We start from the raw sequence: 25,313 nt of genomic DNA, 5'->3' as shown, positions 1-25,313 counted from the left end.
CTATGGCTCCGATGCAACTCACTTCTGATTAGGGTTGGGTACCTATTCACGGGTTTCATCAGGTTCCTTTTCACAGGTAATCAGACACCGTGCAGTCTGCATTGATAATTAAGGTTCTTGATTTTATACACCTGTGGAAAGGGACCTGATGAATCACATTTGAACCAATATCCGTGCCGGTGTCTAAGGTTCGGTGTTGGTATTCAACGGATTTTTTCCCCGGTACCTTACCCTTATTGAATTAGTAACAACTACAACATTAAAAGTTGCAAAAACATTGTATTACATTGAGAACGTTTGTAACCAAACAAACCCCTCTCAATTCCTAAAGTATGGACATATGAACAGTAGATAGTAAAAAAAAATTTAACACTCAAACATAAAACAAATAATTAGTCTTATCCCATAACCCTAATGGACTATTTTAGGCCATGTAGAACGATGGGTGCATTTCATTGCACTCAGTCAACTGTGCTATTATTTTAAATTCTTACCAGTGGTAGGCCTACTATTCTGATTCATAATTTATGACCGCTCTTGGTGCAACACATGAATGTGACAACACAGACATGAGCTCAACTGATGCACATGAAATTACCGACATTTGTCACCGTTCGATTTCACGTGAACCAATACTCAGTAATACCGACCTAATTTGGTTGGTAGGCTACCGGTAAAGGTACAGTGTTAGGTAATCAAACTAGCCTACTTGTGATTAGCCTAAGCCAAATTCTGTAATTGTTGCTTATGGATTTTTGTGTGTGAATAGCTTCATCCAAAGTAGGAATCTACTGTGTGAATAGGTTCATCCTCATGACTGAAAATCCTGTAGCTTCCCTCTCAACCAACTTCGGAAAAGTAATGACTTGACAAAGAAGAATATTATAGAACATACACAACATGCTTCTCGGGAATTAGAAACATTGCACATTTTTATATTAATTTAACTTTATTAAAGTAGTGATTTAAGTAACAAAACTAGTACAGTAAAACAATTCAAGGCAGGCAAGCAGGGTGTTGAAAGCTGAAGGCCAGAAGTTTTTGAACTGGGTGGTTTTTGGTTGATGTCAAAGCCGTTTATATAGACGGCTTTGGTTGATATGGACCTACAGTGCCCTCTGGAGGGGAGAATCGGGAATGTGCTGTGGGTTGGACAGGAAGCATCACTGATTATTTTGTTTGCATGGTTAAAGGTGCTGTCTGTGTAGACTGGGGGAAGGTCACAATCAATTTAGGGCCTATTTAGACCTCTATCAACAATCTGCTCCAGTTTCATCTTGGTGTGACTGAGCTCAATATTGCAATCAGAGGTGTAAAAGTCCTGCCATATTTTTGTTCCAACCATTCATTTAATCTTCATTCTAATTAGCACAACTTCTTAGCCAGGTAGGGCTATAGCCTATCAAATTAGTGAAATCAACTGTGTTTAGAAAGTCATTATCGGAACTCCCCCTATTACCGTCGGTCCCGTATTTTCGCCGTCTTGCGTGTCACTTAATATCCATTTCTATACAAACCAAGACGGCCTGTAGGCCTACCAAAAATTACATTTTACCGGGACTCTAAGAGCTGTAAACAGTGTTGTAAGGCTGCGTGTACACATCCGCTTGGAGCTCCAGTGGAATTTTAATTTCATGACGAGAATTCTCGGTCTAACCGTTCATGTGCCATTGAAACGGTAACGGCGTAAATAGGCGACCCATCAGGCCAGCAGTATAACTCCGAGCGTGGTAAACAAAATAGGATATTTCAGGCAGTAAATGCTCCCGTTAAGAACCAAACCAGCTTTATGTTCAAATCTACACACCTATGGCTTCTGAAAAATGTAAGGTTCATTTAGCAAATTTATTTTGAAGTGTTAAAAAACAAAACGTTTTAGAATTTCCGAACAAAAGTGGTGATTAATTGGGGGTGTTAGCCTATGATACAGAACAGCTGCTCCTAAGTCAGTGTCACAGAAATCACATCACAGAAATGTCTTTAATGGCCTCCTTACACCAAACAACTTTGACAAGATTTGGGAAAGATTCTTGAACGATTGTAGTCTTTTGAGTAAAGCTTGAATGGGGGGCATTAGTTAAAAGACTACAATCTTTCAATAATCTTTCCCAAATCTTGTCAAAGTTGTTTGGTGTAAGGAGGCCATAAGTTAACAAAATCGTAATGGGGACCATGGCAGGATTTTTACTTTCTGAAGCGAGACTTTTACATCTCTGACTACAGTGTGTGCATGTGTGTTTGTGTGTGTGTGTATTTGTGTTTGTGTGTGTGTTTGTTGTGCTTGTGTTTGTGCATGTGTGTTTGTATGTGTGTGTGTGTGTGTGTGTGTGTGTGTGTGCAAGTGTCTGACTACAGTGCGGAGCGGTTCACACTGGATGCCTTATCAGAGGAGCTACAGCTCATCTCGCTTGTGACATTTCTCTGATTCTGTGTTCGGCAGTGCTGCTTTGTTAATGTTTGCAGCAGCCCTGATGGCCGATTTCATGGACGTCTCGATCCAGGCGTGAGGCAAAGCCGTGTGCTCCCCAGCAAAGTGCACCCGGCCCTCACGTCGGAACAGCTCCCGCGCGTACTCCAGGTGCTGGTAGGGCGTGAACAGGGCGAACGCGCCCAGGCTATACGGGTCCGAGTTCCACCTCTTCACCACAACGCCAGTGCAGAGAGACCTGACGTAGTCGCCGTGGATCTGCGCCAGGTCTCTCAGCGCCAGCTCCTTCAGGGCCTCGTCGCTCGCCCCGAGGAGGAGAAGCGAGTCGTCGGACCACGTGTACGAGGCCAGGAGCACGCCGACTGTCTCATTGGCCGGGAAGCTGTGGCTGGGGTAGTAGATGAAGCGCGAGGGTCCGTCCGTGATGCTCTTACCGCCACGGATGCCGTCTTTCTCCCAGAACTTCTTCTCGAAGGTGAGGATGATCTTTGTGGAGCTGTCGTAGTGCACCGCCCTAAGGGCCTCCATCTTGTGGCTGGAAAGAGCCGGGTGGAAATCCATGAACAGCGCCGCTTTAGCCGTGGTGGTTACCAGGACGGCATCAGCACGAAGGTCAGTAGGAGGAGACGGTTGACCGGTCTGGTACGATACGATGACTCCTTCGTCTGTCTGGCTGATGCTCTTCACAGTGGAGTCCAGGAGAATAGGGACGTCAAGGGCAGAAAGAAAAGCTTTGGGGAGAAGATCTGATCCACCGACCACTTCGTTGTACCTTAAAAACAAGACAAATCCAAACAAGACAAATTGCACACTCTTATGAGCATTTTATAGCAAAGGGTTGTACACTTAATAAGTGCATCTAACGGCTTCTACACACAGTTGCGTTCCGTCAACGAATGCCAGTGGGTGTTCCCGACGGTAGCTATGCAAATGACTTGAAGTATAACCGTAATTTGATTGGTTGGTGCTGTCTGTTGATTGGCCGGTGCACTCTGTTGGTGCAGCAACAGCTGAACTTCTCAACGCGAGCAATGGAAGAAACGCGATGCAACGGACCCACAATTCAGTTCGGCAACGGATGACGTGAGCCCATGTAAAGTGAATGGGATGCGTCTCCAGCACTGCAAGGCACGCAACTGTCTGTAGGAGCAGTAAAAGGTTTTTGCTGTTGGCTGGTACTTTATCAAAGTGAAAATGTACTTTGCAGCTTTACTGTAACTGTAACTGTACTGCACTTAAGTCTAAACACTGAATAATCCTCCAGTTCAAATTCACATCTCAAGAAGTCTGAACAGCTTATGTACAGAGAAATGGGAACACATAAATGTAAAAGGATAATTCTTCAACTATGGTACTTTTCTTTCCCTGGAAGAAATGACAAAAACTAAAAAACATTTCTTCTTTTTTATTTTTGTCATGCTTACTACATCCTAAGAGCAACTTATGAAAAAATTAATCATGGCTTAATCATTCTTTTTTATGTAATATGAGGCCTTTTATGCATGGTTTTTACTGTTTCCTATGGTTTTTCCTCTGTCCCTAAGCCAGACTTTGGATGTTCAACCTCCATTAATTCTAAATTAAATATTGAAATAATGTAGAATTCAAATCCAAATGATAATACACTGTCTATTTCAATCGTATATATTATATATATATTGCCATATTTTATTCACATTTTCTTATATTTTTCATAAGATGAAGCCCTGTTCCTGGGTTCACTGTCATTTCTGCCACACTGTACAAAATAGAATCCTGGGATCATTGTTTTAGGTTTGTATACTTAGTAACCATAGGAATAGCCACTCCACAGGGGGTTACATCAGAGCCATATTGTGTATTTACAGTGCATGAAAATGCACTGTACTGTTGTTCCTAGGCTTCTTCTTTTTCTTCTAACGCGTTTAATGCAGCTTCAACCGTTTAATGTAGAAACTTCATTCAAACTATGTTACCTAGGTCTTACTTAGGACATGAGTGCTAGGTATTTTTCAGCTTTGTAACTTTTATACTTTTTAAACTATTAATTAAAAACTACTCAAAATGTCCCCATAGACTTAACATGGGCTGATGACATCACAATAGAGCCGTTAAGCAATTAGAATCCTATGCCAGGTGGTCAGGCCACCTGGCTCAACTGCCAGTCTCAGGCTTTAACATAGACAGTAAAAGATATGGACAGAGTCATCACGTAGACGTCAATCGAGGCGGGTGAAGCAAATTTCAACCGTTTCCTGTTGGTCGACGAGGCTTTCTGCGCAGGCTCAGGGGACTCAGTCTGTAAGTCAGTTACGAGGTTATGACGCCAATCACACAATGTTGTATTTCTCCGGAAATAGAAAAAGTTCATATAAAGGCTTAAAACGCTTCAGCTGTAACGTTATTTGATGTCAAAGTGGCGCCAAAATTGAATGGGCTTCAATGGGGATGGCTAGGTGAACTGGTCTACTATTTAGCCTCAGATTCGCCATAGTGTCTACGCTCTCCGAACGTTTGCCTGCCCCCTTGGGCTTTAAGCATATAAACTGGCTCTATTTAGACTACACACCCTGTTCAACTGCTTCCTCTGCCAAAAACTGTTTCAAAATAAAAGTCCTCACTACAATATTTCACTGTTAAACAATTTAACCCTTTAAACTACTGAACTTTTTAACTGTTCAGCCATTGTAACTGTTACTTGTCATCAACTATGACTCCTACCCACTGTAGCTAGTTAGCATAGTTAGCATGTTAACATTGTTAGCATTTTTAGCAAAACTGTTAAAAATTATTAGCTAGGTTAGCTAACTAACACGGTTAGCATAGTTAACATGTTAGCATGTTAGTTAGCATAGTTAGCATAACTACTAAAAATGATTAGCTAAGTTAGCTAAGTCACATGGTTAACATAGTTAGCATGTTAGTTAGCATAGTTAGCATAACTGCTAAAATGATTAGCTAAGTAAGTTAAGTCACATGGTTAGCATAGTTAGCATTTTAATATTGTTAACATGCTAGTTAGCATAGTTAATATAACTACTAAAAATGATCAGCTAAGTCACATTGTTAGCATAGTTATCATTTTTGACAAAACTATTAGAAAACATTAGTTAAGTTAGCTAAGTCATATGGTTAGCATTCTTAGTATTTTAGCATAACTATTATAAATCATTAGCTAAGTTAGCTAAGTCACATAGTTAGCATTGTTAACATAGTTAACAGCATTACCATTATTAACATTTTTTTAAAAACTGCTAGAAAACATTAGCTAAATTAACTAAGTTAAGTTACTTGGTTAGCATTATTATCTTTGTTAACTTAGTTAGCATAACTGCTAGCAAACATTAGAGCCATTCCAACTGTCAGTTATCGTCAACTATCTACCTAAATAATTTAACCATTTAAACTATCCACCTATTTAACTGTTCAGTCATTCCAACTATATTAAACCTCATCTACCTAGCAACCAATATAGTTTGTTTTTACTCTGTATGATATTTTACATCATATTTTTGCATTTTCATGCACTGTATTTCCTTCAGGAAATGCTTTTCTAGTTTTGTTTATTACTCTTCACAATGCTAGTAGAACGCTCCATTGACGAATGGGATTTCCCAACGTTCTACAGTAAAATAAATTCATGTAATTACCGCTGCAAACATATAATTACCGCTGTCAATGGCAACAGGTTTTGTGCTGCTGATCATATCACTCCGCAAGTATTCCGGTCACTTCTTGCATTGGAACTTCATTCAAAAGTGAAAGCAGATGATTGACCAGCTGTGTTCTAAAGACTGTTTGATTCAAGTTCAGCGTGTGTTGCGAACTTTGTTTCTCAGCAAAAGCCACGACGAAACGGTAACAAATAAGTGTAAAGACACAGCCTATTGTCGAGTTTATTCTTTCGTTTTGGCAAGTAGCCGTATAATAAGCGGGATAATGTATAGAATGCCGGTCATTATGGGAAAATAAGTCCCTTCAGGGCGAAACAAGTCCGGTTCGCCCTGTTGGGACTTATTTTCCCAATAATGACCGGCGTTCTATAAATTATCCCTTACATATCTAATGCTAACTCTAACAACTTGCATCAAAAGGCTAGATATCATGAGATTATAGAAAAAAAGGGATAAAATGTAAATTCCGCCACAGTCATTTCCACCACTTTTTTCATGGTGGAAATGACATGGCGGCAGGTTGTGTGGAAATGACATTGCCCACTAAAACACAGTTTATTTGCTTCATAGTACTAAAGAATATGTAGAATATATACATAATTACATAACATATGGTAAGGACACATTTTTTATCTTGCTTTTATATGCTTTTAAATCTTAAATTTGTCTACATGTCATATGTCATCTCCACCACACTTTGTCATTTTCATCACAACACATATTTTAAGTTAAACATATACAAATAATACAACATGCATTTCTGGAAAAATAATAATACATTTCATATTTTGGCAGATATATGTATAATATTTAATAAAATACATTTGGAACAGTATATGTTAAGGTATTTTTGCTTGAAAACACAAGTTTTGTTGTGTGATGGAAATGACAGTTAATCCATCACACATAATGACATAAAATGGCAAAAATATATATTATTTAAGAAAAATCATCACAGCCACTATTAGGGCAAATTTTAGATATAGTAGATAATTAAACCATGCAGAAAGATTTTTACTGAAAGATGTTAAATTTTTTGAAAATGTCCAGGTCAAAGAGTACCATAGTTGAAGAATAACCCCAAAGCAAAAACAATCAAAACTGGTATCTGCAAAGAGATAATAATAATAATAATACATTTTATTTAAAGCGCCTTTCAAGTCACCCAAGGACACTGTACAATAAGAGAAAAGCATATAGACATAGACATAAGAGTAGCATAAAAACATCAAACAGAGACAGTACAAATAGACAGTACACTTAGTAAAACACACTATACATTCAGCAGGGGACAGACATTGCCAACAAAAGTATAAAACATTTTTTTTTTTTTAATAAAACAGTAATAGAGGAGCAAGTGGGATGGAGGAGGCAGGTTATGAGTAGGAAGGAAAAGCAAGAGTGAAAAGGTGAGTTTTTAACATGGATTTAAAGGTGGACAGGGAAGTGCTTTGACGTAGTGCAAGTGGGAAGGAGTTCCAGAGTTTGGGGCCAGCCACGCTAAAGGCCCTGTCACCCATGGAACGGAGATGTGCAGTGGGGGTGGATAGGAGGTGGCATCAGTGGAGCGTAAGGTGCGGGTTGGTTGGTAAGGGGTCAGGAGGCTTGAAAGATAAGAGGGTGCAAGATTATGTTGTGCTTTGAAGACAAGAAGGATGATTTTGAATTGAATACGGTATTGTACAGGGAGCCAGTGTAGTTGATGGAGGATGGGAGTGATATGTTGCCAGGACCTGGTACGGGTGAGAATTCTTGCAGCGGAATTTTGAATGTATTGTAGCCTGTCTAATCTCTTTGCTGAGACACCAAAGAGCAGGGCATTACAGTAGTCTGGAGTACGATTCTAGTTTTCTATAACAATTTCAGTGTTCATGATTAATTATTTGTGTTCTTCTTCCTTTCTGGATTGGGATGTTATCATTTTGAACTTTAGGGAGAATGTTGTGCGAAAGTTTAATTAGTGGTGGATTACCCGGTGTTGTCGCTGATGTCCGTTTGGTCGTAGATCATCTCGGTCAGAGCTGTGTACATGAGACTTTGTTCGTTCAGCAGCTCTCCGATCATTCTCAATGCCTCTGGACTCAAATGGCCTTTTTCTTTCAGATACTCCTATTAGACAAACAGTCACATGCCTGTCAAAGGGTGACTTGTGTTTTTTCAAACAAAATCCTTTCTTTAAAAGTCTGATTTTCAAAGATCATGATCAAAAAACAAGAAACATAGAACACCAAAAACAAACCAAATGTGACTAATTGGAAAAATTAGTTTCAGACTTTTCCAAGATTTTATAATTCAAGCTGTCAACTTTTAACATCTTTGGATGTCAGATTCAAATTTCAGCATTCTGATCCTAGATTTCAATGCACCTCATTAAAAAAAAGCCTGTTTCTTACTCCAAGTGAGAAGTCTTGCCATGTCTAATATGCACATTACTATATAAACCAAGCACAGTATGGACTTGCCATTTTCCAGTCTGACGTGGCATTATATTGAAAAATATTGATTGAAACAGGAGCAGTTTTGTAGTGAGAGGCACTTAAATCAATGGAATGTGTTAATGCTAGCTGGAGATATTTCTCACTTTAATAAGCCTGTGTTGCCTAAGAGTTGACAAAGGGGACAACTAGCGCTATTGCCACCTGTCACTCCATATGGACAGCTTGCAGCAGAAGTGCCTGCCTTACTGACATACAGGAAATGTGGAAATACAGAAATAAATAGAAATAGAAGAAATGCAGAAATTAAATAATTTTTCATGACCAAACTGTATAGGCACCTTTATTTATACACTTCATAGTTTATTTGTGCAGTGTGTGTGTGTGTGTGTATGTGTGTGTGTGCAATTATTAAATCAGTTCATGTGTAGGCCTGTAGGCCTAATGTCCGGTGCTCATGTAGGTGTTTTACCTTCACAGAGTAATGGTCATATTTTCTCAGTGCAGCCTTGCAGCCATGCATCTCCACTTCTTTCCTTACCTACAAAAATGAAAAGGTGGGCTACTCCGTTAAACCATCTTTTGAGTTGATGCCCGTTATTGTGAGAACTGTAGGCTATCCTATAAACTGAGCTTCGATTATCTAGCTACAATGAACATGAACACACTAACATACAGCATTGTTTGGTGATTAATGCTCAAATGAGGTTTGCTGCTGCTGTAGCCTAGTTTGAGTCTTTGTTCTGGTCAGCCCAAGTCCTTTGACTCATCCTTGTCACCTTCCTCTGCTCTCCTTTTCTCACGTACCGCCTGCAAAGCTTGCTGTAGCAGCTCGTCCGCCGACTTCCCTTTCTCCTTCGGCCGCACCTTGTAGTTGAGAACATCAGGCTTTGCTTGCACTACGTGCGTCCTCTTCCGCTGCCCATTAACTAGGTAATAGGTGTTTGGGTCGTACATGGAGAATTTCTTCAGCTTGACCCCTAGTTTGTCAGCATACCAGTGGACGATCCTGGTAACAGAAAGGTTGATGGTGACAAAGTTGGTGTGACAGTAATGTTACAAGGTAGGCCTATCTTTAACATAAGTAATGCTACACTCATGGACACTTACGTGCTAATATTAGCCTACACAGTAAATCGGCCAGAGTTAATTTCGCTCTATGAGTGTTAATTTCAACACTGTAGCAGAGTTTATATAATCCTCACTCTTTAGTGTAAAATCAACACTTGCCGTAGTGTAAACTTTATAACACCAAGCCAGTGTTTTATAATTAACTCCATCAGAGTTTTCTTATTACTCTTCTCAGAAACAAATCAACTCCTCACAGAGTACAAACTAGTGTTTTATTTAAAATATTTAATTGACTGCATTTAAAAAAAATGGAATGCACAGGGACAATATATTTACCACCAGAACCATAGGCTGTTTGGACATCAAAAGCCTTGTGTAAATGGAAATCATTTGATGTAAGAATAAAATAACTTTTATCACCAGAATGAACTTCATAGGCATGAAAATGCTCGTTAAAACTTTCAGTAATCATCTCATTAACAACAAAACACACGTCATCTTCAATCAATATAATTTTTACAATTTCACAAAAAAACGGTTGCTCATCATGTATATCAGTGCAAATAACAATTCCCTCTTTGTATTCTGAGCCATCCAGTTTAGCCCATGTAGTGCTAAAAACTGTGCTGCTTGTCTTGTTTGTTGTGGTCAAGTATTGTGTGATATCGTAATCAGTGTCAAATACTTTAATAGGACCTAATTCTCGCCTATTCAGTGTAAGGTTCTCCCAGTGATAGCCTACTGCCAACTGGTGTTTCTTAGCCTGGGATTTTGTTATATTTTTCAAAATTTTCAAAGTGTTCTTAAATAACTTATGCTTAGCCTCAAACCTAATGCTGGACATATGTAACAAAGGGCCAATTTTACGTAAACAAGGCGGATAATGAATCATAAAATGATGAAGTTCCAGTATGGGTATATGGTCTTAAAAAGCTCATGGTGCTCAAGTATCAAATATATAGTCATGGCTTCAGTAAGACGAGGGGAAAACACGATATTCATTATTTGCAACAAAAGTAGCAACAATCTCCAATGCTGGTTCTCAGCCTCCACCTGTGGGGTATACTACGAAGCACGTTAGACATATCTAGGCTATGTAGACATATCGAGGCTTGACAAAGCCTTGACTCAGGGGTATACGTTAAGTGATACTACGATAGCAGTTATGTGATATATTTGTCAAACTAGGCTTTCAGCTCAGATCTGTGCGCGTTCTCAGTGTTGGGATGACTTTGGCCAATCGTGTAACGTGGAGACACACAAGACCGCCTCTATTTAAAAACAATTACTTCCGCATTCATGAGCGATAACTTAATCTACACTGCAGTGATTTTTTGTGTCTAACCTATAACATCAAATAAATCAATTGTCATCAGTTGTTGTATGGTATGCCCCTCCATAGTGGGATATTTGCACGCACAGCACTATTAAAGCGCATTCGAGATCCAAAATGTTAGTAGAGGCGGAGCTCCACCTGTAAGATATATGACAGAATCCTACACGTGAGATAACTTCGTTTTTTAAGACAGTTGATTGGTCAGTGTGCGGTAGATTACACGATTTGAGCTATAATTTAGCACATAACCTCCTCCCGACCAGGTTTGGTTGACAGCATAAGATACCATGGTGATATAGCGAAACACTAAAACAGATCCACTTTCGTGTCACAGTATACCCTGGCTTTGAGCGCAACATACCTCGCTAACCCACTAATCGAGATTCGTAGTACACCCCACAGATCACAAAGATCAAGGGAGTGTTCCTCCACCAGATCACCAAAGATCAAGGGAGTCTTCCTCACAAGGCAGAACGTTTGAATTGAGTTCAGCCCGATGCCATTGCCACTTGAATCCGGATTCACATTTGTGGGCCTGTTTCTTCGCTCCATGTCACCATAGTCAAAAGAATAAATCCTTGAAAGAAGATGACCTTTACTAATAACGGTATCAGTAAGGTGTTGAAAAAGCAACTTAAGCTCAAACTGAGCAACCCCTTCTAAAAGGTCATGCATGATGTCAACAGAAACATTATTGACAACATGAAAATACTTCAACTCATTGAGGGTTGAATGCCTCTTCACCCCATACACAGACTTCAGCTGTGGGATCCCTGCAGTGCCTCTCAAAATGATCAACATCACGAACAACAACTGAGGGGTGGTCCTCACTGTAAACTGATTGAGCAGTAAGTTTCGTCGATGATACACAATCTGCAATAGTAAGTGCTACTAAATGACTCATTGTAACCAAGGATTGCGTTCATTCCTAAATTATCTCCTATTATTTGAGAAATGGTTCCATAGACCTTTTCACAGGAGATGGGCAAGTCTATTCCTTCATTTTCAAGAGTTCTAATGTCACAAATCAAGGGCTCAAGAATTGTATCAAAACCATATCTCTTCACATCTTGACTATGAAAGAGACTAACAAGGTGTAAATTAAGAATGGCATAATTAAATTTGGGCGGCAAATTTCTTAAGATAAAGTAAAGGCAGCCTTATGTATTGAATGTTTTGATCCAAGGGGGTTTGCCGTCTCAAAATCATCATAATACACTTGTATTTGCAAAGCATTTTTATGTTTACTGAATAGTGTGTGTTTTTTGAAGTAACTTCCATCTTTGATGGGCTTGATGTGGTGCCTGCTATGACCTGTTCACAAATATCAGAGTTACAGAACATGAACTTAAGGGTCTCTAATATAGGTATGTAAACAAAAGTGTCTCTAACTTGAACTTGGTCATACGATCCTAGAGTCTTGTTTCGTCGGCTATCAAACCAAACTCCTAAGGTAAGTTCAAGTGGCTCAACAGCTCCCCATTTCTCTCTGAAATACTTAACCCTTTTTGACTCTGAATTTAAAAAAGAGAAAGGGTTTTGGAAATGTTCAAAGCTTTGTTCAACTTTCTTTGACCACAGACTGTTTGATGGTACAACTGACAAAGCACTCCGTTTCAAATGATCATGCATCTCTTCCAATTTTTCAAGGTCACCAACAATAGCTGAAACCAAATTATTAGAAGCACCACTACCCTGAAGTTTTGCAATTATGGAAGCACACACACTATTGAGGCGTTCAGTGGAAGGAACAGAGCTCCTATTCTCTGATGCATCTCTTGTTGAAACTGAATTATTTACTTCTGGCAAGTCGGTCTCCATTTGCTCAGAAATGATCTCACTAGGAGGGGAATTGTGACTTTTCCAAATTTTTCCTAATACCTGAATAAGTGTCAAACTGCTTACGACATGTTTCTTGAGAACACATTAATCTTTGCTTTGAGGTAGGATAGAAACCATGTTTAAATTTCAAATGGGATATCAACGCCTGGCTGGTTCCATGCAATTCTTGGCATCTAAAAACATTTCATCATCGTTAGTTCAAAAGCTTTGCACGGAATTCTCTGACCCTTGGTGATTCTTTAGTTTTTCCAATGTCAATGTTGTATACAAGTATATGGTAGGAGCAGGCTTCACTTAGTCTCTTATGTTACTTTTTAGAGTGCTTGGCCAAACTTAAATGTTAACTCAGAAAGAAAAAAGGCCGCACTTTGCATATACGTGTTTTATAATAAAACACGTATATGCAAAGTGCGGCCTTTTTTCTTTCTGAATGTTGTATACAACTGTCTGCGCAAATGTGTAGAAGCTGTGAAGTGTGTCATCATATGCCAGATTGAAAACAAAGTGCATTTTAAAAAGTTCATCAAATGCACCCACTGCACTTGCTGCCTCACAAGGAATCAGCTTTTTGTCCAAGGCAATGTAGAACTGGTCGATCCGATTTTGGTTTCTTCCGACCAGGGTTTTCTTGCACTATGTACGTCCTCTTCCACTGCCCATTAACAACATTGATGTCAATAAAAATGTCAAGTTTTTGCCAGAAATTGCACTGTGCCTATTTACAAGGGCATTGTTCCCACCTCTTTTGGGGCCTACCATCAAATGTTGGACCTCTATAGAAAGCTGAGAACCTGTAGTATTCGTAGGAAACAGTCAAAATAAATGTGTGATGTACTCACACAGAGTTACAGAGGCTAGAATATAGTTTTTTTCTTTCTGCCGGATTACAAGCATCTCTGAACTGACCACATTTCAGCCCACTAGGTCACTTGATATCCCTTAGAAACACAACTGAGCCCTAGCACCAGGTCTTGTGAAGCTTGTGTAGATCAATATAGAATGTAAATATGAGTGCTTTAGACCATTATTATGACCGCCGCTAGCAAAGCGGTCATATAGGGATTGTCAAAGTTTTTTTTTTTTTTTTTCCCCCGTCATCTACTTACTGACTTTTTGGTCAACGATACCCGGGACACCGAACCACCGGGGCAAATGAAATTTGGTGGGTATGTAGCCCCACTAGACTTTAACGGAAATTTTTGTTTGGTCCCCGGGGGCCACTCCCCCCGCCCCGCGCTGGGCCCCCCGAAGGATGAAGAATTTTTTATGGTATGTTGGTCTCAAGGGCCCACATCAACCTAGCCCATAATCACTCATTTGTGATTTGCACCCCCCTGGTAAAAAATGAAAATGCAATATCATTCTGCTTTAATCGCCCCTCTCTTCAGTTAAGATGTTCAGAACTGCACCAAATTTTATGTGTATGATTAACCTGACATTCTCTGGGGGTATGCCAAGTTTTGTAGAATTTCATTCATGGGGGGGGGACACACACACACAGGCACGCACATACCATCAGTATCGGCAATTACAACGGGCGATACATAAATACAAATTCAGTAGGATTAAACGAAAACCAAATATTCATCATAATAATTTGGCTGCATTTCCAGTATTGGCGTCACGTAGTCGTTTGTCCACCAGATGGCGCATCGTTGCAGTGAGACGTAATTTTGTTGGAAGTTAATCTAAAGTGGGTTGGAAAGACACTATGCTTCCTACAAGGACAAGACTGTAGTTTACCGCAGAGAACGTCTAATAAGGGTAGGATGATTTCTGCATGACATGTAATTCCCTATTCTTCTTGAAGCCGAAATAAATCTGAGAATGTTTATCGGACATGCTTGGTTTTTACTGCAGGTAGGCTACGTTAATCTTAAATTATATCAATAGCCTAGAGTAGGTAAAATAATGTTACCGTTAGCATTGGTTGAGTGATGGAGGCCAATTTGATTATTGATGTATTTGTAGAAAACCATAAATGCGGTTATAGGCTACCAAGAAAATTGATAACAGCACTAATTGCATCTTTCGACTGTCATCTCATTTGCTTATGACCATAACCTAGGCTACTAACAGGAGCTAAGTGAGCTAGCCACAACACGTTCGCTACGTGATGGTTTTCTAATGGAAAATATATAGGCTACCTGAAAGATAACCTGTCTATGATGCATCCTAAACACCGGGCTGTGCGGTACATCTAGTTTGCCAAGGTATGCTCATTAGTTTTGTAAAATGCCTATGGAAACTCCCCATAGGACTATTCGTTATCCAAAATGCCTACTGACAATCAAATGCTTACTGCACATTAACCCCTTTGTGTAGAAGCATAATCCTGGTCTCAAATTAAAGGTAACACTTTGAGGTTTCTTGTGGATTATTTAGATAGTATGTCAGGTGTTCTGATATAGACTGACTACAGAAAATATGGAATAATTACAAAAAATGTCTCTATTTTTGCATTTACTTTGTTGGTTCAATGAATGTGTATGAGAGACTATACATCTGTACATCTAATATTGGATAATACAACATGAAGATTCAATTTCTATGGATTCTTGTAAACATTTCAGTACGCAATATGTTGCATCTACTTATTGTGCTGTAGCTACACTGCAGCCAGAAGTCAGGGTAGCACCAAAAGCGGGGGAGGGGAGCATTTTGGATCAAATTTAATTGAGACATAATAAGAATAATCTGAGAATGTAAAGCACTTTACTACGGAGCCCCTAAGGGGACATGAGCCAAAAAAAATCTAGTTCTAGTTTAGTTTCATGTGCTCACGTGAAACTTTCATTTGCACACGTGAAACTTTCATGTGCGCACATGAAATTTTCACGTGAGCACATGAACGTTTTGTGTGCGCACGCAAAACCTTTTCACATGAAACTTTCATGTGCGCACATGAAAGTTTCACGTGAGCACATGTGCGCACATGAAAGTTTCACGTGAGCACATGAAAGTTTCACCACGTGAGCACATGAAACTAAACTTTAGATTTTTTTTTTGCTCAAGTCCCCTTAGGGGCTCCGTACTATACAGATTGTACATGAAAAAAGTTATTATTTTTGGATTCCCAAGAGCCAATGCTTTGAAATGGTGTATATAACATTACTATGCTACATAGCAATATAGTGCATACAATCGATTTAGAATGTTGGGGGGAGGTGGGGGAGGGGGGTAACCGTCCCGCCGGCGGGATACTGAAAATTATCCAGGTAATAGGTGTTGGGGTCGTACATGGAGCATTTCTTCAGCTTGACCCCTAGTTTGTCAGCATACCAGTGGACGATCCTGGTAACAGAAAGGTTGATGGTGACAAAGTTGGTGTGACAGCAACGTTACAAGGTACTGTAGGCCTATCTTTAACATAAGTAATGCTGCTCTCATTGACACTTACGTGCTAATATTAGCCTACATCATTTGTGAGATCATTTGTAAGTTTCATAAACAATATCTGTAACACCCCCAATTATCACCACTTTTGTTCGGAAATTCTAAAACAACAATGTTTTTTTAACATTTCAAAATAACATTTGCTAAATGAACCTTACATTTTTCAGTAGCCATAGGCAAAGTCCTTTTAGGCAAGTCCCTCCACTCGGCCACCATATGACAACGCTTTTTGGGCACTCGTCGGGCATCCATTTCGGCAGAAATGCGCGTGCGCAAGGCTTCACGACACCAATAGCGGCGAGATCACAACACATGATTGGCACGATGTCTTCACAACACACCATATGATTGGCTCAATGTATTCACATCACACCACATGATTGGCTCAGTTGTATTCACATGTCGACGCTTTCTGGAGGAAGGGGTGTGATGTGTAACTGCCAACTAACCCCATGCATTTCTATGGAGGATTTTTGGAGTGCTGTGTCTCCTCATTAGAAAGTCTCTCCCATAGGTGTGTAGATTTGAACAAAATCTGGTTTGGTTCTTAACGGGAGCATTTACTGCCTGAAATATCCAAATATTTTGTTTACCACGCTCAGAGTTATAGTGCTGGCCTGATGGGTCGGCTATTTACGCCGTTTCAATGTCAGAAGAACACATGGTACATAGCTAATTTAGATACACCTATGGTGTGGGCACATTTCTGATGCGCACATGAAAAATGCACAAAAAATCTGGTGAGATACTTTCTCATGCTCACCAGAAACTTTTGAGTGCACTCAAGAAAATTGCTTAATAAAGATGTTGTAGATGTAAATCATCAACTCACAAGTGAAAACTTGGGATCCTCATGGCCCCTAGCTCAGCGTACCAGCCCTCCTTCTCGTCCCTGTAGGTTTCCACCCTTCCTCCAACACGACCGCTGGCCTCTACAATCGTCACCTTGATCAAACACATAGAAAGAGATAGATAAGTAAAACAAAAGGCCAGCCCTGCAGAGGTGGACATCCCGGCTCCAGAAAGTAAAAGTCCTGCCATATATTCTTTCGACCTGTGAACTTAACACAGGTGATATCACTAATTACCTGATCTACCTTGTTGCTAATTAGGATGAGCTGGTACTAAAATGGTTGTATCAAATACTTGGCAGGACTTGGCAGCCTTGGTTAGCTACTACACTGTCAAAAATATTTGCAGAAATTATGTAAATGTAAATTCCACAATAACATGACAGCTATAGCTTTTATTTAGTGCGTCCTGGAGCAGCTACAGCTTTTATTAGCGCTTGGTGGAGCAGCTATAACCTTTATTAGCATGTGGTGGAGCTGCTATAGCCTTTATTAGTGTGTGGTGGCAGCTAGCCTTTATTAGCGTGTGGTAGAGCAGCTATAACCTTTATTAGCTTGTGGTGTAGCTGCTATAGCCTTTATTAGCGTGTGGTGGAGCTGCTATAGCCTTTATTAGCACGTGGTGTAGCTGCTATAGCCTTTATTAGCGTGTGGTGGAGCTGCTATAGCCTTTATTAGCACGTGGTGTAGCTGCTATAGCCTTTATTAGCGTGTGGTGGAGCAGCTATAACCTTTATTAGCGTGTGGTGTAGCTGCTATAGCCTTTATTAGCATGTGGTGGAGCTGCTATAGCCTTTATTAGCACGTGGTGTACAGTAGCAGTGACTGACAGTTGGTCAACCCGGGTTTGATTCTTGCCGTTGTGAGTCTGTGTTGCTAGCTATAAAAATGGCTGCTAAATTTCAGTCGACTCTTAAGTTTCAATTGTAATTTTATTATCGTATTGTATTTTAAGATTCAATTTCAGTAAGGATTCATATGTGATCCCTTTAAACATATGGGAGCTGTGGCACTCTGGGAAATGCAATGTGCTACTGTGTTGATGAAAATTTTCTGTATTCTCTAGTCTGTCTCTTTTTATTTTAGCCTTTAATAATTTCATATTATATTTTAAGATGATATTTCCGTAAGGATTTGTGATCACTTTAAGAATATCCTGGGGCTGTGGCAAATTGTTCTGGTAAAAAACTGGCAGAATAAAAGTCTTTATTTTAAAGCAACACCAAAGCACTTTTCCTCTGTCACACGCACGCTATTTGTTAAGCGAATGCAGAAGTGCCGTTCACCCTATTAATGCAACTTTTAATGCAACTATGGATAGTAGAACTACTATGAGTCAACTACTGATGTTGCTATACAATCATTACTTTGAAGGCTGCTAATTCTGCTACTACCTCTCTTGCTGCTAACTGATGCGGCTGCTTTTGGGATAAGTCTATTTCATTTCGCTCTTGCAGTTATGTTCTGATCATCTGATTTTCTCAGATGTGTATCTAGAATGCGTCTTGGGCGATTCGATCACAGGTATACAATCCTACTAGTTGAATTATTTCACAATTGAATACTCACTCACAGCCTTTGTTAAAGCGATGGTTCGGAGTAATTTCACCCTAGGGTCCTTTGCACCATGACCCCGAGCCAAACACCCTCCCAGAACGTGTTTTCCCTTGGTCGAACCCTGGTCGAGTTAACCTGACTCTCGCCAGATGAATTTCGTTCCGCCTAGCTCCACTCATCCACCTGGAACCGATCCATTGAAGTGTTGCTTCAGAAGGCTGGGCCTAATAAAAAAATGCTTGCATATGATTGAATAAGCCACTTGTCCGTCATCTATTGACGTGCTACTTCAACCACTCACATCGAAGCCAACTCGTGACGCTGATAACAGTCTCACAGTCGCTTCTACGCTATGTCACATCTATGAAACTCCCGCCCTGCGTCCTGATTGGCTTGTACCATAAAATCGGTTGCAGAAATCACTCTCAATGGAAGAGGTCCCAGATGGATTTGAGTAAAGCTAGGCGGAGCTAAGCGGAACGAAATTCATCTGGTGAGAGTCAGGTTATGGTCGAGTAGCGCTGTCAGAAACTAATGACTTTCTGCAGGCGTAATGGAACCTACTTTTATCTCGTAAATTACCCCACTAATAATGCCCTGAATGGTACGAAACTTCTACAGTAGTACAACTATGCTCTTTGCTCATAAAACGAGGCATTGAAAAAAAAAAGTTTGTAAGTACACCAGGAGTTTATTTAAATAACACTTGCCTGATGGATGCTACTATACCGCTGCGTCGACATTACTTCTGTGATTTGGGAAAAGCCCGAAAAGGCCTGGCAGGAAGCATGCATAAGGATGTAGATCCAGGAATGCACTAATATTTTGTTCGTAGTACCAGTTTGCAACAATTATTAGTTAACACTAAGTTATAAACACTTCGGAAAAAAAATATTAAAAACTGGGATATACCAAAAAACTTTGATGTAATCGCTTCCTGCCAGGACTTTTACGGGCTTTTCCCAAATCACGAAAGTAACGTCGACGCAGCGGTAAAGTAGCAGATAGTAGCATCCATCAGGCAAATGTTATTTAAATAAACGCCTGGTGTACTTACAAACTTTCCAATGCCTCGTTTTATGAGTAACGAGCATAGTTGTACTACTGTAGAAGTTTCGTACCATTCAGGGCATTATTAGTGGGGTAATTTACGAGATAAATGTTGGTTCCATTACGCCTGGAGAAACTCATTAGCAATACTCATTCGCTTCGCGGCCCTCTATCGGCTATAACCGCACTATGTAAGTTTGCCAGATCGGGTAGCGGATCTGTAGTTCGATAGAACGAGACATAAGAAACTACAAATTTGACTTGCATCTGATCATCATACTTTTATAAGTCATGCAAAATATTCTACCTTGTCTGTGAAGATCTTTATTTGCAAAGCCGGTGCTGGATAAACAAAAGCGTGCGTGCGACAGAGGGAAAGTTTTTTGGTTTTGCGTTAAAGGGGATTGGGCCTGCAGCTCACTTTCTCTCCAGGGCTCTGTAGTGGACTAATGTGCAGGCCCAGAATTCATACATGGTGTAAGTGCAGAAAATATTCAGACTGTTGCATTGCATGTACCCTGTGTCCTGCATCTTGCAGTAACATGGCTGCATTGCATGTACCCTGTGTCCTGCATCTTGCAGTAACATGGCTGCATTGCATGTACCCTGTGTCCTGCATCTTGCAGTAACATGGCTGCCGTCAGTCCAGCCATGCCTGCGCCAACGATGACCACATGGTGAGATGTGTTTATGTGGGGAAGGCCAGTCTTCGCAGTCTGCAGCAGCTCATCGTAGTCTTTGTCCTCCAGACAGTCAGCTAGATGTTCCTTCAGGCTGGCGGCAGTGGTGTGGCCGAGGCAGAGCGCAACCAGCAGCACCGCAATGGCAACTGGAGACACATGTACATACATTTACATTCATTAATTTAGCAGACGCTTCTATAAGCGAATTACTATATTATACTATACTATAAGAGAGCAACTTGGAATGAAGTGCCTTGCTCAAGGGCAGAGCACAACGGTGGAAGCTGGGACGTGAACCCACAACCTTTCAGGCTACTGCTAGCCCAGCTCCTTAAAGGCACACTATGCAGGATTTTTAGCTTAATGTGCACGTTTTTTAGCTTAATTTACCGTCATTTAACAGCTTCAGAGTCATTGGAGTGGTTATATGACTTTTTTCGGGTTGAATGGTGGCCGTCTCGCTTCCACCTAGCGCCTGTGATTGGAAAAACCACCCTTGCAACTGTGGGCCGACGGCCTCAGTGTCAGGAAGTATAATGAGTGTAACAAATTGCTTTACTACATTCAAATACATATACACCCCAGGCACCGGCTAGAAAAAGCATAGTTTACCTTTAACCACTACGCTATCACCCCCTGGAGCAAAACAAGGAGGTTCATTCTCATCTTTGGATGTTTAATTCAGCAAGCTTTCATGAGAAAAAAAATTAACAACTAAACTGGTAGTGAAATTGTGGTGCGGATGCAACTCGCGGGACGCCTAATTGGCGTCTAAGTTGTGTGAAATACAGGAAGTTTAGCGGGAAGGTGCCAAAAAGTTGCAGCTAGATTACCGGTATTAGTCAACCTCCATAGATGGGATTCAATGACAACATACTAACATTTATGGTCACCTTTCCAGCATTGGAAGGCACTGCCTTGTTTGTAAAAAGTTGATCGATTTGACATGTCTCATCATAAAGGTCTCAGCCCATTTAAGAAGTACTTTCATTCAATAATCTTATTTGATTCCATATACTGCAACCTTCTATTCAATACATTCAGACGTTCATTCAATATTCAGACTTTCATTCAATAATCTTATTTGATTCCATATACTGCAGCCTTCTATTCAATACATTTAGACGTTTATTCAATATTCAGACTTTCATTCAATAATCTTATTTGATTCCATATACTGCAGCCTTCTATTCCAGTGTTTTTCAACCACTGTGCCGGGGCACACTAGTGTGCCATGAGAGATCATCAGGTGTGCCGCAGAAAATTACCCAAATGTCACTCACTGGTCCAGAAAAGCAACTGTTGCATCAAAGAATTTATAACCACATACTCTCATTGATTGTATGATTGCACTATCTGTGGTATGCAGGCATTGTACAAGGGGGGCCCCATATCCAGTATTCACAGAATCATCACATATTCAGTTCAAAACAACAATTAAATTAGATATAGTCACCTACAAATGAAACAGAGGGCGCTTGTTATATTGAGCAGGTCTTGCAAAGAAGCCATAATAAGGCCATATCTGTGTATTATTTGAAATTTTAGGCTATGGTATGTTTATTTTTTCTTCACACAGGATTAGTGTGTTAGTGTGCCGTGGGACATTTTAAGTGTCAAAAGTGTGCCGTGGCACAAAAAAAGTTGAAAAACACTGTTCTATTCAATACATTTAGATGTTTATTCAATATTCAGACTTTCATTCAATAATCTTATTTGATTCCATATACTGCAGCATTCTATTCAATACATTTAGATGTTCATTCAATATTCAGACTTTCATTCAATAATCTTATTTGATTCCATATACTGCAGCCTTCTATTCAATACATTTAGATGTTCATTCAATATTCAGACTTTCATTCAATAATCTTAATTCACTAGTTTGCCCGTCGGCATGATTGCTATACTGAGTGTATAAGCTAAGCGCGTATTTGGCATGGTAGCTGGCGGTGGTCTATCAGTGAAATGGAGGAGGAGGGGCAGGAGGAGGGAAAATGTTGTGAGCGCCACAGCGTGTGACGTATGGATAAGGAGGCCGGCTTAAATACCCTGGCAGCGGAAGACAGGTGAGTTAATTGCTGTCAATCATCCCTAAGGGCTCCTCCCAAACTTTGTTTAGAAAACATCATTTGATTCCATATACTGCAACCTTCTATTCAATACATTTAGACGTTCATTCAATATTCAGACTTTCATTCAGTATTCAGACTTTCATTCAATAAACGTTTCATTCACTCATTTCATCAAGTATTTCAGTCAGTATATGTAAACTTTTCACTTGTTACATCATTTCCTAATTGTTACATCATTTCCTAATTATTCCTCATTTCGTAAGTCTGTAACTCTCCAGATTTGACACGGTGATGAAATGCAGAGTGAACTCATGACCACCTTGTGCTGAAAAACAGAACTTTGCTAATTGTGTAGCGTGTGAAGATCAAAGAAGTGACCAAATGTACTGCAAATGATACCCTGTATTTAAAGCATTTAATAATTACACAATAATACAAACCAAATGCAACAGTCAAGCTTCCAACTTTGTATAACTGAAGGCTTTAAGGCCATCTCACAGTTTTAAATATTTGTCTAAATAAAATATCACTGAAGCCAAATACTCACACAACTCCCCCTTCATCGCCTGTGGACCCATCACACTTCTCTTGCGTTGGTCTCTGTGGCAGGGTGATGAAGGGAAACTGAAACTCTGAGGTTGGAAAGTCCTAACATATGACACATTTCCCACAGTTGCGGTGGGCCATCATTTACATCTTGTTCAGCAGACATCTGACTCCCACAGTTGCAGTGGGCCATCATTTACATCCATCAAACGTTGATAAGAAATGCACCAAACATCTACTTCTGTTTTAGTATAAATATCAGTGGCACATATTGCACATCTAGTGTGTTGTTTGCTTGTTTTGTTTTGGACTGCAATTATTCTTGTGATCACATTTACACTTGGTATTACGTATTTCCTCACATTTATACTTGGTATTACTTATTTCCGCATCTTGATGCCATTCGTAGCTTCTCATAACCAGTGCTTCACTGCAAAGCCACCCTAATGTACAGTATAGTAGCTATACAGTACACAGCCTGACCTGTGACCTGATATAAACTGTAATGTATAGTATCTATAGAGTGTGATGTGAACTGATGTGAACTCTAATGTAACTATACAGTATACAGCCTGATGTACAAGAAACTGGCACAATTACTTTAAACAGTTTTTTAATACAGCATTTCTTTATATACAAAGTTCAGTGCTGTGTATGTTTTGTAAATCAATTTTGCAATACAATTGTTAGCTGTTCAACTTAACATCAACCTTTGTCATGAGCTGGTAGAGGCATACCCCTCCCCAAATCTGTGTAAATGCCTTTCCTACCACCCTTGATTAATATGAGAGGCACCACAGTTGGCTTAGAAGAAAATACCAGATTCTTACCTTTCGCAGAGTTTAAACGTCAACATCTGATGCTATAGTGACTGGATGTGCGACCGTAGCCTCTAATATAGCACTTCACTGCAACCGCAGCCTCTAATGAAGCACGTCACTACAATGCTGGAGTTTTTCCATCACCTGACTGGCTTCACCACCCCATGTGTGTCACACTAATGCAAGATTTCCTTTTGGTTTCATGAATCAATATCTCATGCAATCTCGTCATCTAGCTGGTTAGGTGTCATGAACCGTGGAAAGCATGGAGGCGATGAGGAAGCATGTATGGGTGAAGTACAGTACCCTAAAAACATGTTCAAACATGTGTATCTGCATTTGCTGAGGAGACTGTGTGAATGCTTAAAGAGGCTAGTCAGATTTTGTGCAAGAATATTGTCATTTAACTGTTAATAAATTATATAAAATAAGAAGAGCCTGACATAGATAAAACAAACTTATCACAATGTCTATTCCATTGATACAAAAGTAAACTCAGTGCACACTGTAATTCTGAACAGTGAAATTAACTCAAAATATTTCAGGAAACTCACCTTAATTTTGCAACATTTATTTAGCCAATCATTTTAAGCTATGCTGGCCTAAGGCAATTGAATCATTAATGAGCAATTCCTCAAAGTTTACTGTACACAAAACTATGGAGCATATTGCCAACAATTGAGCAAATGACAGTAGCAAATAGAAGTGACATAGAAGTGAAGTGGTTTAAACAAGTACTAATCAATTAAAAATCCCAGAGTGGGATGTATTTATGAGATTTCACTTGAAGTGAACAGTGTGAAATAGCAGAAGTGTCCTGCGGTGTCCTTTCTCGGTGGACTCACACAGGTAGACTCACAGGTCTTTACCCAAGAAGGTCTTCACACAAGGAGAGTTTCACACAAGGGCTGACGCTTACGCTGACGCTTCAGTGAAGCATGTGCTTAACTACAATGCTACATGACTACAGCTGAAGCCAATCACTCATTACAACATAACCAAAGTCCAAATTCACTTCTTTCAACTGACACTTCTTCAACTCATCAACAACACAGTCTTGGAGGTGGGGCCACCATCTGCGTGTTGCCAGTGGCCAGGAACCCCTGCGCCAACTTGGTCTGTTCCAACTCATACTTACCTGGCAGGGGTGATACAATGATCAAGAAGGTTGTTTGCCCAGGGCGAGGCTCGGCCATTGCACATCCGGTCGTGCTGACCCCTGCGAATTCCTCAAATGTGGGAATCTCGACTGCACAATTTCTGGTAGTGGGGGACTGCGTTCGCGCTCTCCCCTGATTTTGATGGTGTAAAGAAAAGACAGAGCGACTAGTGGAACGTGGACAATGCTCTCTGTGGGACACCATGGCTCATTTCTTTGCTTTCTGTGCCATGTTCTGCCGTACGTTCGCTCTTTTGCTCGGCTTCTCCGTCGGAGGAGTCTAGATTTAGTGCGTGCCTCCTGTCCACTATCTAGCCGGGATAATTTAGATGCAGCCTTGGCACTTCACCGGGAGAGGTCGCTGTTATGGAAGCTCCGAGTAATGATGTCTTTCAGGGAGGCCCCTCCCC

General features: G+C 40.2%; 1 protein-coding gene and 1 non-coding gene across 5 annotated transcripts; one reads left to right on the top strand and one right to left on the bottom strand.

Moving 5' to 3' along the window:
• Nucleotides 1-2,025: 2,025 nt before the first annotated feature.
• Nucleotides 2,026-23,888, bottom strand: LOC143103964 (L-amino-acid oxidase-like). Of its 4 annotated transcripts, none has more exons than XM_076267851.1 (8): nucleotides 23,754-23,888; nucleotides 22,925-23,025; nucleotides 20,225-20,448; nucleotides 16,994-17,106; nucleotides 9,324-9,525; nucleotides 8,989-9,057; nucleotides 8,054-8,190; nucleotides 2,026-3,200 (listed from the first exon to the last, which is right to left on the bottom strand). In XM_076267851.1, exons 1-8 carry the CDS (start codon nucleotides 23,777-23,779, stop codon nucleotides 2,393-2,395), a joined length of 1,680 nt encoding a protein of 559 aa, XP_076123966.1. In that variant the 5' UTR covers nucleotides 23,780-23,888; the 3' UTR covers nucleotides 2,026-2,392. The 4 variants fall into 4 exon arrangements, with proteins under 4 accessions (XP_076123966.1, XP_076123967.1, XP_076123968.1 ...); XM_076267852.1 differs by having other exon boundaries at nucleotides 22,925-22,977; XM_076267853.1 differs by lacking the exon at nucleotides 8,989-9,057.
• A 986-nt stretch (nucleotides 23,889-24,874) lies between these two features.
• LOC143105241 (U1 spliceosomal RNA) lies at nucleotides 24,875-25,039 on the top strand. The gene has a single exon (XR_012983372.1). It is a non-coding gene; the product is annotated as a U1 spliceosomal RNA (small nuclear RNA).
• Nucleotides 25,040-25,313: the final 274 nt, after the last annotated feature.

The sequence above is a fragment of the Alosa pseudoharengus genome, unplaced genomic scaffold (genome assembly GCF_046254945.1).
Source record: "Alosa pseudoharengus isolate Yale_2024_CS ecotype anadromous, Long Island Sound unplaced genomic scaffold, YU_APseudo_1.1 YU_APseudo_1.1_scf_5, whole genome shotgun sequence".
Lineage (NCBI taxonomy): Eukaryota > Metazoa > Chordata > Actinopteri > Clupeiformes > Clupeidae > Alosa > Alosa pseudoharengus.
This window is presented reverse-complemented; position numbering and strand designations above follow the sequence as displayed.

What these genes read in the sequence shown, in the direction of transcription:
- LOC143103964 (XM_076267851.1), bottom strand. Translation starts at nt 23,779, where the DNA reads ATGTTGACGTTTAAACTCTGCGAAAG. An exon ending in TACAGCAAGCTTTGCAGGCG is followed by an intron (nt 9,058 to 9,323) that starts GTACGTGAGAAA and finishes TCATTTTTGTAG; the next exon opens with GTAAGGAAAGAAGTGGAGAT. An exon ending in ATGACCATTACTCTGTGAAG is followed by an intron (nt 8,191 to 8,988) that starts GTAAAACACCTA and finishes TTTGTCTAATAG; the next exon opens with GAGTATCTGAAAGAAAAAGG.